General features: G+C 39.9%; 1 protein-coding gene across 1 annotated transcript in view; it reads left to right on the forward strand.

The window, feature by feature from the left end:
* Positions 1-12,988, forward strand: part of EPB41L4A (erythrocyte membrane protein band 4.1 like 4A) — a 135,714-nt gene that overhangs the window by 72,458 nt on the left and 50,268 nt on the right. Inside the window, exons 7-9 of the mRNA XM_075136683.1 lie at positions 5,700-5,787; positions 7,900-7,988; positions 8,379-8,442. Coding sequence (XP_074992784.1) covers positions 5,700-5,787; positions 7,900-7,988; positions 8,379-8,442 — 241 coding nt within the window. The remainder of the gene's footprint in view (positions 1-5,699; positions 5,788-7,899; positions 7,989-8,378; positions 8,443-12,988) is intronic.

Genomic DNA, 12,988 nt, shown 5'->3' on the forward strand with positions numbered 1-12,988 from the left:
TTCTAGTTAAAAAGAACGAAATAAAAATCTGTGAGTTCAGTTCCCTGTTCCAGGACAAATTTCCTGCATAATTTTGGACAAATTGCTTATTATGCCCATGCCTCAGTCTACTCTCTGTAAAATGGGGCTAATAACATTTCTTTTCTTTGTACTGCCCTGTGTATTCAAATGAACTGTTAGGACAAAACCACTTTTAATCTAATAATGTACAGCACTTGGTACGATGAAGCCTCTATTTTCTTGCCAGATCCTTAGCTGGGGTAATGAAGGAGTGCTTGTAGCAACCTGCATGAATCTTTGTGGGAGCAGCTCACATTGCAGGAGGTACCAGGAAGACAGTTTGTATGCCCATGGTTTAAGTGATAATCTCAGTTGCAACATCTGCTGAATTAAAGAGATGGTTTGGTCTTACAAGCATAAAGTCCTTTCATTTTATTAACCAACATATCTTACATAAAACATATTGGCAGTGGTCAATATAATGGATTCCACTGTACGGAAGAACATACAGTTTGTAAGAAAAAAAGCAGCACCTAGAAGCAGAGTCATCAGGCAGCTGATGCGTTCAAAGTGCTGGTTTTTGGACAAAAAGCAAACAAATTCTAAAACTTTGCGTGTGACCTTAAAGCAGTGGGAACACAGGATGTCTGGTAGGCCTCAAAGTAATTTTGGTTTAAACTGAACAAGGCACTAACAGAAGTTCACAGGCATTGAAACCGTACCTGATAACATTTCTTATGTATGAGAAGGAGCTGAGAAGGCGAGTATAAGCTAGGGTTATGGTACTTGGCAGGGGCAAGTGTTGAAGAGATTGCAGGAAGAGAATATTGGGCGCACTGCAGACAGGACAAGCGAGAACTGCGGAGATCTGAAACGTGTGTCAGCAGACCTGGGAGACTGATGCATCCCAACTTAACCTTCGCAAAAGCTGGAAGAGACAAATTCATTTTTATAATAGAGACTGCAAAACTTCAATTCTCTGTCTTCCAGTTATTGGAGTAATAATCACCTTGGACACAAAACATGTGAGTTGTACTATCATTGACATTCTGGATAATCTCTGCCTGATGGTGGATCCCAAGATGCTGCTTTGGAAGTCAGCTGATTTTCTGTCAGGCTGCAATTTGTGCATACAACGCCTTCCCTTGATTACTTTTCAACAGAGTGGGAAGCAAAACTGCAATAAGGACAACCAGGAGATGGGCTGGAGTGCCCAACAGATAAGCAGAGCAAAATAAGAATGCATAACCTCTGGCCCCATCGGTTCTGTCAGTGCTTGAGAGAGGAACAATAGCAGCAACGTAGAGAGGAAAAACACAGCAATCTTGTAGGGAAGTTGGAGCAAAGAACATAATTTCCAGTAAAGAAGGCAGAGCCAGAAAGTCATCCTGTGTCAATATAGTTTAAATACAAGATGCATTTGCAGCAGCTGTGTAAGTAGTCTTCTTAAAGAGGAGGTTTAACTCTATGCTGTTTCTAGGCGTACAAAAAATATTAAAAAATCCCCAGCAATTCAGATCCACTTTTTGTCCCTCTTACTCATTTTTAGAAATGGCCTTCTACATACGAAATAGTTTCAGTGAGATTAGTTTTAGACTGAAGTACTCTTGGTTATGAGTAACAGAGGCTGAACCACCAGTCACTGTGTGAAAGCACTGGACGTCAGGGAGATTTGGCGTCCCAACCTGCTGTTCCAAATATTAGACCACAGTGCCTTCAAAAATGCAAAACGTGAAATTGGTTTTGAAAATAAAACATATGCCAGGAGTTCAACCGTACATAAAGCCAAAATAAACATTTACTTGCTTATCTCCAAGTTCATGTTCCTGGTAAGTGTAAAGAAGCTTGTTCTAACAAATCCAAGTTAGGTGCAATTGCAATTGTGATATAACCATTTATTAAGATGAGAGCAGTAAGAAACATTTTATGAGTATGTTCATCATACCCTTTATCAAAGTAATGTAGAGATAATCAGACCTAGCCATCTTGTATGTAGATCTAGATTTCTTGATTCTCTTGCTATAATGAAGCTACAGTCTGGATGAAGGTTAAATAATTTCTTGCCTGTAGTTTTGCATGTTAGTGTTATTTGTGCCTTGATTAATGAGAATAGGTATTAACTCGGAGACGCAGCTGTTCTCTTTGAAAAGTTCTCCTGTAATTGGAGTCTGTGCCAGTTGCCACATTGACCTGAGCTTTCTCTTTCAGGGAAGAGAGTCTGTTGTTCAGTAATTATTTCTGTGTGGTTGCCTGACTGCCTTATAATAATTGATGCATTACGGAGAACCTTACTACAGGTCCTTTTGTGAAGTAAAAAAGTACTGTTTTTTCTGTTCCAGAGGTTGGAGACTGAGACACAGAGAGTTTGTTTGGTTCAACATCACGGAGGTTGTGTTTGAGAAATGAAACATGAGATGAATTGCTATGTACCAGGCCACTGATACTAAGCAACCTTCATTCCTCTCTCTCAAGTTTGTGTAGTCATTAGTGTAGTAAATCAGATTAAGACTCATTTGCCTCAAAAACTTTATAACCTTGAAGGTGAAATTCAAAAGCCGGGGGAACAGTGGTTGTGAAGAGGAGAGATAACAGTCTTAACACTGTCCTTAGTGTTTTTATACGCTTACTGATCTAGAGCTCTGAGACTCTTGCTGCTTGGCTGCAGTTAGGTGTCAGGGATTTAGCAGCATCAGAAAAGAGAGTGAAACTAACGTGTACCCGTTGCTAGTTCAGCCTGACTGTCATCATCAGCACTGCCAGCATTGGCTGCTGCACAGGTGACAGTGGTCTCTTTAGTTAAGAAGTTTGAAGCTAGAATGGTGGAGGGCATATCCCAAATTATCTCCCCTACCAGAGACGTTTTAGGAACAGGTTTCTGATATGGTTTGGAAAAACTTCTTTATCCTTTCTGGAGCCCAGCATGGAAACGTGGTTTTTTTTTGCAAGACAGCTGTGGCACTGCATGTATCTTGCTTCTGCTAGTTATGTCCAGATAAACTGAGTTTTTTACAGGGCACAATAGCTATTCAGGGATTCATTCAGGATGCAGTTTTTTGAGCAAGTTTCTAAATCAAGTAAGGTGAGGGAAGTCAGAGGTGGGGTGGTTTCTGACTGCATCAAGTCTCTGTGGCCTGCCTACTGCAATCGTTGTCCCATCTATAAACCAGCATGACAATCCCAAGGTCAGATAGCAGGGTGAGGTGACCTTATGTTGTCGTGCACATCTGGAGAAGCAAGCAGGGGCTTCAGAGCTTGCACGTGAGGAACGAGACACTCATGGTGCTGGAGTGAGGGATGTGATCCCTCAGTGCAAATGCGAGAGCTTGTATTGGCCCTCTGATATTGCCTTTTCCAGACTGCAGCAGATCTGGGACTAACTGATACTTGGCACATCAGCTGTTGGTGTATTTTGAATTGATATTAGATGCTGTCAGTGGGGCGTAAGGAAAGCTAAAATGCCGCTCATAGTTAGCCTTGAGAGTAGCTTTCAATATTGTTTAGGGCCATCAGTGGCACTCAGGTGCTCTTTGTCCATCTAAATGAGCGGTGCATGTCAGCTGCACAGCTGTTACATTGCCTGCTCTGCAAGGACTGTTTCAGTTTTGGGGTGTATTGTCAGGTTGTATGATGCTGAGGAGAGTTTGTGTTTTCATACATGGTAAAAATGAAACACGTACCCTTTATAATGGCGGGAATTGTTTCAGTCCCTGACATTCTCCTCTCCCCTTCACGTTCTGTCTTCTACATCCGCATTTGGGAGGACTTCTTCCTCTGGCTTCTGTCTGCTTCCTTCAGAAGCTTCAGCTCACATCTTTACTTCCTTTAATATTTTTGCAAATACACTTTCTTATAAATTATGTATTATTGTGAAAATATTTATACACGCGCACACACTTATTTGACATTTGAGCCTTTTGGTACTTTCAGAGACAGGTGAGAACAGTGGGTTGAGCACATCACCATTTTTCTAAGTATGGTTAGTAAGGAAACACTTAACAGCGGTATTTAAATTGGTACTGCATTCTAGCACTAATTCAGTAATGGGGTAATGCACTTTGCTCAGGACTGATATTTAGCCTGCCTGGGAACTCAGTAAGACAATACTGCTCCAGTGAACATTTGCTTACAGTTCTGAGAGCTACTAACAAGATTTAAAAAAAAAATCAAGCGTGGAGTAAATTTTTGTAGCAGAAGTGAATAGAAGACATGTCAGATGTGACAACGCTGACGTGTTGAATATCCAGTGTTCTGCATATTCTGAATACAGAGATGAATCACAGATCTACTGGGAAATTCAGCTCTTGAAGAAAGCGATTTCTCTTACAAGCTTCAGGTCTGCTGCTTTTCCAGGAGTCCTTGGAAAGAGGGGCTAACACCTGAAACAGTATCAGTGCTGCTACGTGGATAAGATGGGCTGAAGCAGCCCATCTCCCAGGTACAAAGAAGGCATTTTAAATACCTGTAGTATTGCATTCACGCTAGCACTGCTGTTTCACGTCTTTCACATTGGATGTGTTTTTTACCTCGTCAGGCATAACACAAAGTTGGGAAAACCTGGAAAGTAGCTGCTAGGCTGGAGAGAATAGGGAGACAAGAAGCGAGAATGTGCATGTTGCAGGACTTTTCCAGGTCTTGAGTCAAAATGTTGAGCTTTGCTTCACACCTTGAATTTGAAAGGTAGCAAATGCAGTGAAGTATTTCCCCAAGAGAACAATCACAGGGTGAAGCAGGAGATGCATCTTTCTAAGTTGACGTTTTCACAAGATGTGCTGTACTTTCCCCATAACAGTCCAGTAGCTTTCACAGAAGTATTAAAAGGGGGTGAAGATGAAAATGCAGCTTCAATTATTTCAAGCTTGCAACAGAGTGTCGTGCTTTTGTATCAATGGCAGTTATTAAGGGAAGAACAGATGAAATTCTGAGGATAAGTCTGTTGAAGGCTTTGAATTATTTAGTCATTTTGTTCTTTTTGAAAATAAACCCTTCATCAGTGATGTCAAATGTGTTCCTAGTAGCCAGTTTTTTTTCCCCTCCAGTTTTCCCCTATTGTTTCCTACCAGCCTGCAGCTGATGGTAGTTTTTAACTGATGAATTGATAATTTGCAGATAGGAAGGCAAGCTGGATCTTTGAAACTGATAATCTGGAGACAGACTCCAAACTTTGTTTTCACAGTAGCAGACTTGGGTATTACTAGTTGGTGTGGCTTCCTGTAGGCAAGATTTTATGAAGAAAGAAATATTTTATCTGAAGTCATGAACCCTGCTTTCAGAAATCCATTGTAGCTTCAGCACTGCTATGGGGAAATAGTACCCCAGTCAATGATTCCATTCCTGCTGTATTAATAATCATGTAATTATTGGGAAAAAAGTTATTTTGCATATTCAAGCCTAAAAGTGGAGTGTCTGAAGTGTGTTTGTGACACCAGGGAAAAGATTAGCCACTGTAGTAGGCATACCTTGTATATATGGTAGCATGTATCTGTGGTAGAATCTTACAGCAGAGAGTTTAATAGAAGTTTGTGCCTACTGTCCAGTCTCACTTGGAGCGAGCAGAAGTACAGTGCTGAAAGGATAATGGCAGTCTAAACAAATGGTAGGAAGGGTTGCACACCTGTCCAGCAAAGTGTATTTATTAATAAGATCTATTTTAGTATGTTGACTGGAAGTGCGAAGTTCTTAACACAGAATTTTGTGTACAGGGGTCAAGTTCCTGCTGAGGCAGAAGTGAACTACTTAGGGGTGGCCAAATCTCTGGAAATGTATGGAGTGGATCTCCATCCTGTTTATGTAAGTATTGTTTAAATATTTTAAACTTGGTAACAATGAAAAACATTTTCTTGTATTTATATAGTTTAGTTGCCACAGAATAACTTGAAAGGAAACGCTGTACTGAAGAAATGGAAAGGAAGACATGTTTACAGACTGAGGGGATTCAGTCGTTCATGCATACGGAAGCTTAATGGTTTTCAGATGAAGGGCTGTGATTGTATTACACCTATAAATGACAATCAGTTATATTCTGGAAAAAACAATTCAGATAAATAAGAAGTAATTAGTGCAAGTGTCAGGAGAGATGAGAGAGGGTTATAACCTCTGTCTTTGACACAAGAATTTGCACATTATTCTTGTACAAATAACACCAAGTGTGGCCTGAAACCTTTTCAATACCATTGCAAAAACTAGGGTGGGGTAGCAGCAGCATGTCTGACTTTTTTTAATATTCGTTATGAAGGTTTTGCCAGAGTACGTTTCCAGCTTTTCCTCTGCTGTATCATGCAGCATTGCAAGTTGTCTGTATTGCCTCAGCAAAACTCTCTACTTCTTTTGTAAAACAGCGTGTATGTTGGGATTGGATCCAAGTTATCACCTGGAGGCTATGTGCTCCTGGTGGAAACATCATTCTATCTTGTTTGAATAATTGCGCTTCTGGCAGTTTTTTTTGAATAAAAGAAAATCAGAAGTTCAAATGGGGAGTTGTAATGTAGATAGATACTGAGTTAGATGTCAGTACTTTGTAAAATTACTTGAAAGAAAATAAAGAAATCAAGATACTACCAGAAGATTAAGTATGTATTTCCTGCTGAAAATTGTGTAGCCTGCAATATGAAGTATTTTTTAATGCACCCTGTGGCTTAATTGTATTCATATCCCATGCTCTGTGCCCCTCCCACTCGTAGAAAGCTGGGGGAGTTACTGGAACAAGATTCAACATGATCCAACAAAATCATATTAAATTAGCAGAGCCTGGAATTTTTTTTTTTTCTCTTACCTTGCTTTTGCTGTGCAGTGAAATCCCTGCCTGGGTAATGAGGGGTGAGTTGTAAGTGCCCAAGTCTGACCCATGAATGTCATCGTTTCTATTTATATTACAACAGCAACAGAAGCCCTCATTTGAGACTGAAGCTGCACACGTGAAGAGATTTAGTTCTTTTCCCCACTTGGACATATTAAAAGTAAAGTTGCCTGTAGCAGTTAGTTCACTGAGGAGCACAGGCAGAGCTCGCTTGAGCTTTCTCACATCAGTAGCCACACAGAAGGGCACTTTCCACAGTTACTCCGTCTCACAGTTGATATTTTTTGTGGTTCGTGCTCTGCTAGTTTAGAACTTGCAGGGCTCTTCCTCGTTGCCACAGGTAGGGAGATGAACGAGCTTTTGCAGCTGACTTTTTTTTAACCTCATGCACTAAGGTTTGCACTCGATTTCAAGTGTAGAGTGCATCTGAGTTTGGTCACTGACGGTACATGGGGGAGGTGGGAGCCTTCTGCCACTCGGCACCAAGGTTTTCACCCTGTTCTCTCCCGACGTGGTTTGCGATTTGGATACTGACCTCAGGAACGGTTTCCTTTGGAGGAGATGATGCACGTGGCTATTCCTTGCATGTCGCTACCCATTCTGAACAAAAAAATGCTCTGAATCTCTCATAGGAGCTACTTCACTTGGTAGCAGTACGCAGGTCATGCTATTTTAGGAGGGAGAAGGCAGCTGTGAGGTTATATTATAGTAGAATAGGTCAGAAAATTGCTATTTACCTTCAGCTGAAAGTTCGGATGTCTGTTGCATTCATGTCTGAATAAAGAGTTTCGTTTCTGAGTTTTGACCGTTTGCCAAATAGCTGAAAGTAATTTCTTAAAAAAAAAAAAGATATTTTTCTTTTTCACCATGGCATGTGAAATCTCCCATTCTTTTCCTCACTGCCATTCTTTCTTGCCTCTCTGCCTCTATGCCTGCAAGTTTTCGTATAGGAGTTTTTGTCAGCAGATCAATTACTATTTTCCCATTTGCACAGAGAGTGAAACAGTATCTTCAAGCTGGTCATCAGGCTGACTTCCTCACTAGACCTTGCTGCTACAGTGATACAACTTGCAACTGTATGAATGACATACATTTTTATTTTCTAGGGTGAAAACAAATCTGAATATTTTTTAGGATTAACACCCATAGGAGTTGTTGTCTACAAGAATAAAAAACAAGTAGGAAAATATTTCTGGTATGTAAGATTTAAATGTGCAGTCTGTGCTAAAACAGTAACAATGTTGTTGTATGGAAATGTATGATTTGCAGTATCTACTTGAAAGGTTAATTGTATCAATAAAAAAAAGAAGTATAGTTGGAATTCCTAATCTTTGTCTGGATTATACAGATTTTTAATTCTTTTATGATCCAAGTATTGAAAAAAATAGTTCACCTTTACCATACTCATGCTGAAATATTTAACTACTGCTAATTTTCTGTTGATATCTTGTGCATACCTGAAAAAAAAAATCTACTTGTGAATTCCTTTTTGTCTTTGTATATAAATGTATACAACTTTATATTTTATTATGCATGAAATTAAAGTCTCATTAAGTTCTGTCTGTCTTTTTTCCCAATATTACAGGCCTAGAATTACAAAAGTTCACTTCAAGGAAACACAGTTTGAACTTAGAGTCCTGGGAAAAGATGTAAGTTTTTGTTTAAGCCTGGGGAAAAAAAAAGTAATCTCAGGTCTAATGAAGTGGGAAATTTTTTGTGTCCATCAAAGTCTAATTTATTTTATTGAAATTTACTGCAAGAAACCATCAAAATGAAATTAATTTTATTGATAGTTACTGCAAGAAAATTACCTTATCCTCAAGTGTAGTATATTCCTGATGGTGCTTGCAGTTTTATTAAAGAAAGAGGAGGAAGAAAGATTTTCAGTCCATGTTTTGCAATCAAGGGGAGAGAAATTCAGCAGAACAGTACTGAAGTAAGAATTTTATAACAAACTTTTATCATTTTATGTCGTGCTCTGTAAATTAGAGTAGGCTACTTCTGCAATGCCTTGTTTATGGTGTTACATAGTGCTTTTAAACTACGCTAAATCTACAGGGAAAGCTACTATTAACCAAAATATGGATGGACGAAAACTCACAAAGCTGTAAGGCACAAGTAATTTTGTAGCTTGGAAACAGAAGCAGCCACATAATATAGCTTGAAACGCATTTGTCGCAGTTTTTCATTAGACCATTTGAGAGAAAACAATGTTGGTTCCAGTGGAGCAAGGACAGCAGGTTGATAGCAAGAGAAGAGGTTTTAAGATAGAGTCACCTATGAAGTATGTGGGGTAGGGAGGGAGGAGGAGAGTGTTGAGGATGTAGGGAAAATGTATCAAGTGCCGTAAAACAAGTAGTTGCAGTCTGTCTGTGATTTTTGGTATCTGGTTGAGTTATAAGTTTAGTTTGCTGAGTTATTTTTTGAAAATACTTTGTAGGTCTCTTTGGAATATCAGGACTGAAAGTTTATAGTTTTGAAGAAGTATTAACCTGCTGGCAGCATTCCCCTTTGCTCATTCCTCTATGTAGTGGTTGTTAGTCTCGTCCGAGGTTTTTCCATGAGGCCGTTTGGTATGTTCGGTATGTTCTGGGAAATTTAAGTGTACCCCTGAATGGTTGTTTTGGTTCTGTCGTGGACAGCATTTCTTGTGCCTCTGTAGATGTATTGGCAAGTTTTGCTTTTGTTACCCCCAAGTGGTTTGTTTCTGTTTGGTGTGGTGACCTATGGATCTATGGAAATTTTATTTCTGATGGTGTGTTTGTTGAAATCGGAGAGTTGTTTGAAGGCTGGGGGAAGGTTGGGAAAACTTTTCTCAATGTTTCATGTGAAAGGTGAATGCCTGTTCATGTATAAACAAGTCCGAGTTTGACTTAGAGTGAATTGCATTGAAGTGATGCTGTAGTTTCTATTTGATGCCACATATATAAAGTTTTTGTCTGAACCATGTGGAATTGCAAAGGTTTAACATGCTGAGCAGAAAACCTAGAAGCTTTGGAAAACGTGCTTAAGTTGAGACTGTGAATGTTGATGGCTGGTGAACACTTACTATTGTGATCATAAGGCAAACACTTTGACAGCACTTGGTAATTTCAAGTCTCAACAGGTACTTTTAGGAAATTGTTAAAGAGAACAGTAAGTACAAGGGTGTGTACCACCATTAAAATCTCCTTTGCAACTAATACTCATTTGAAGTGTTTCTACCATGTTTTGTATCCTAGTAAGATAAGGAAAGGCCAAAATGGCCCAGAAAAATTCTCCTTTCCCTTTTTTTAAACATTCTGGTGGTGTTACTTTGAACAAAATTATGCATTGGAATAAGTAAACAGTAGCCTTAGTCTCTGGATTAAAGCTGTCATAACAATCTATGCTGTTCTGCACCTACAGGGGGAAAAGCTCATCAGTGTATTTATACGACTGTATGTTCCAATACTTCTTGAAAACTTAATTCACAAATTTCTTTCAAATTCCTCCATTTTTCGGAATAATGTTATCACTTTGTCCTTCCGTGTAGGACATGAGTTTGCAGTATGCGATAGCACAGTAAACATGTCATTTTTACTTCATCCTGCCTCCGGGGATGTCACTTTACGGCCCAGGGAATTAATACTTTCCTTGCTTCAGATGGGGTATACCACGTCTGGAACGTGTTACCTGTTTCCAGTTAGTTGGAGAGAATGCCAGAAAAGATTCAGGAAAAGAAGTAGTAGTGGAGACTTTCCCGTGTCATAGATGGAGCTTTATGTCATGTAGTGAAGGAGTTAACATCATGTAATGAGAAGAGCAGATTGTTTGTGAATATATCGAGTGCTTTGTCTGAATCCTTCCATATTGTAGTGAAAACTCTGTGCAGGCTGGATTTTGGTTTTGTGTCTCCACACGCTGGGTACCTTTATTCGCACCTTTCATGGGTAGACCTGCTCATCAAGAGGAAGGTGTTGGTGCTTTTAGTACCGATGAAGTGTTGCTCTTCCCCTGCACGAGGTTACTTGTGGTAGCATCTTTGTTCTCCCTTTCAATAAATTTGTCTGAGATTTTTTCAAACCTACCAAAAGAACGTGAATGTGTAGTTCCCACTAACGGGGTGGAAGTGGACATCCTGATCTCCTTGGCAGATGGCAGGCACGGCAGTCTAAACGTACGGGTCCGTGTCCATAGGCTACCTAAAAAACACACTGTGGGGGGTCTGTGTCAGCCATGTTTATGGCTGCTGAGTTTGTTGTTTAGATTGTTTCACTTTTCACAAACCTGATGGTTTACTGAGCAGAAGATACTTATGCTTACTGTCTTATAATAAAGGTGCTTCACCTTTCCTGTTTTGTAGTGTAATCTCTTGTACTTCTTTGTATCTCTTCCATGAGAACATTTCCTGTATATTTAACTTCTTTATATTTTTCTTGCATACCTGTTGCTATTGTGTGCAAGCATGACCATTGGTATTTTCGTTTTATCTTTCACTGCTTTGCTTGTATTATAAGTTTTCTCCCTAGGGCTGTTGCTATTGCCCCTTCATAAACAAAATACTGCCCTTAATATTTGGCCATCCGTGACTTGTCCTCACATGTGAGACTAATGACCTGGACCAGCTGACAGAAGCTGTTTTTCAATCATTGAATCGGTATTTCATTGTCCCCCGAGTGGACCCATACTGTGTATTCTGAGCTAGAAACATGTTAGGCTTTCCGTGAAAGCACTAGGTATCAGCGTGAAATGAGGAACCCTTCCTCTGCGAGGACTGCACAGAAGGATTCCCTCAGCACGACAAACAATCGCAAAGAGTTGTTGAAGATGAGAAAAGTGTATTTTCGTGCAGTTTCCTTTAAGAAAACCGAGAGATCCGTCTGATGCCTGTGCACAATTCCTGGTAGCATAGATGTCTGTTGAGCAACCTTGCTGGAAACGATCCAGCAATACAGGTGGCTGCCAAGGGCCCCCCCTCCCCGGGGCAGCAGAACGGCGCCTAATCACAATGGGCGGCACTGTGTGGAAGCGGGTAATCAAAGGGGTGCACAGCACACCTCCCCTGCTTTCCCCGTGTCAGGAACACGGCGTGCTTCCTAGATTTCTCTCTCAACTAAGGACGTGAAACAAAATAGAGAAAAACATGCTTTGATAGATTGTGTAGGCTGGAAACGTAAATGTAGCAATATGCAGGATTGAGAGATGTGGAGCTTTTTTGCCTGTAGGTACCAAGTACTTCTGTACTGTTCCCCTCAACCTCATAGTGTTTTCTGTAACAGCGCCTTTTACTTTGGTTGCGCTGTGTCTGAACATGCACGTGAATGATTTCACTCCTTCGCAGAGTGTATGCGAAGCTTCTGTACTTGTTACTTTTCATGTTTCTCTTTCACCAAGCCAGAAAGTGTTGAATGTGCAAAACACTTGCTTTCATTATTTTCTGTTGTAAGAGAAGAGTCTTTTGGAAGTCTGAAATTTTTGTTTTGAGGGATTTTGAAATTTGGGTTCTTTCAAGTCAGAACAAACCCTCAAACTGTGCAATTAAAAATGATTTACACATTTTCAAGACATGCCTTTCTCTGCAGTCTTGCTTAGTCAGATGAAGAGGCCCAGCTCAGCTGAATTCATAAGGTGAAGTTGGTAAAAACTGTTCTCAGGAGCAACAACAACCACTGATGCATGCTAGAGGAACTTCAGGGCAATTTCAAAGCACATAATGCTTCCCTTTCTGGTGGCTGAAACTTGTCTAAATACAAGATTTTTGTGTTCTTTCAAATAGTCTCAGAAAACCTTGGAAATATCCTTTATTTTTTTAATCTGCTCTTTATAAGTGTCAGAAGTCTAAAAAATAATTACATTAATAAGGTGGTTCAGCTGTACCCCTTCTTGCCCTGTCAGAAGCTATATTCCGTCTTGAGTTGGAAGTTCTAGGCAGGAACTTTTAATTTGATTTATTCCTGTTGCAATTTCTTGGGAAGATTGAACAGGTTTTGAAGAGATGTTCCTCCCATTCTAAAGTACAATTTAGCTCAGATTTCAATTCCAGACAAAAATAGGATTTTGATCTTTTTTATGGTTCAAGAATTACAAATGACTTTTGTATCATTTGCATTTGCACCCACGTAAGCCAAAGTGGTAGTGGAGGGTGGAGGTGAGCAAGCACAGTGGTGTTAATACATCGTATAGAACGGTTTTGGCTTGTTTTGGTTGGTTGGGGGTGTCCTTGACTTTTCTTAA

Source organism: Calonectris borealis, chromosome Z (genome assembly GCF_964195595.1).
Source record: "Calonectris borealis chromosome Z, bCalBor7.hap1.2, whole genome shotgun sequence".
NCBI classification, from domain to species: Eukaryota; Metazoa; Chordata; class Aves; order Procellariiformes; family Procellariidae; genus Calonectris; species Calonectris borealis.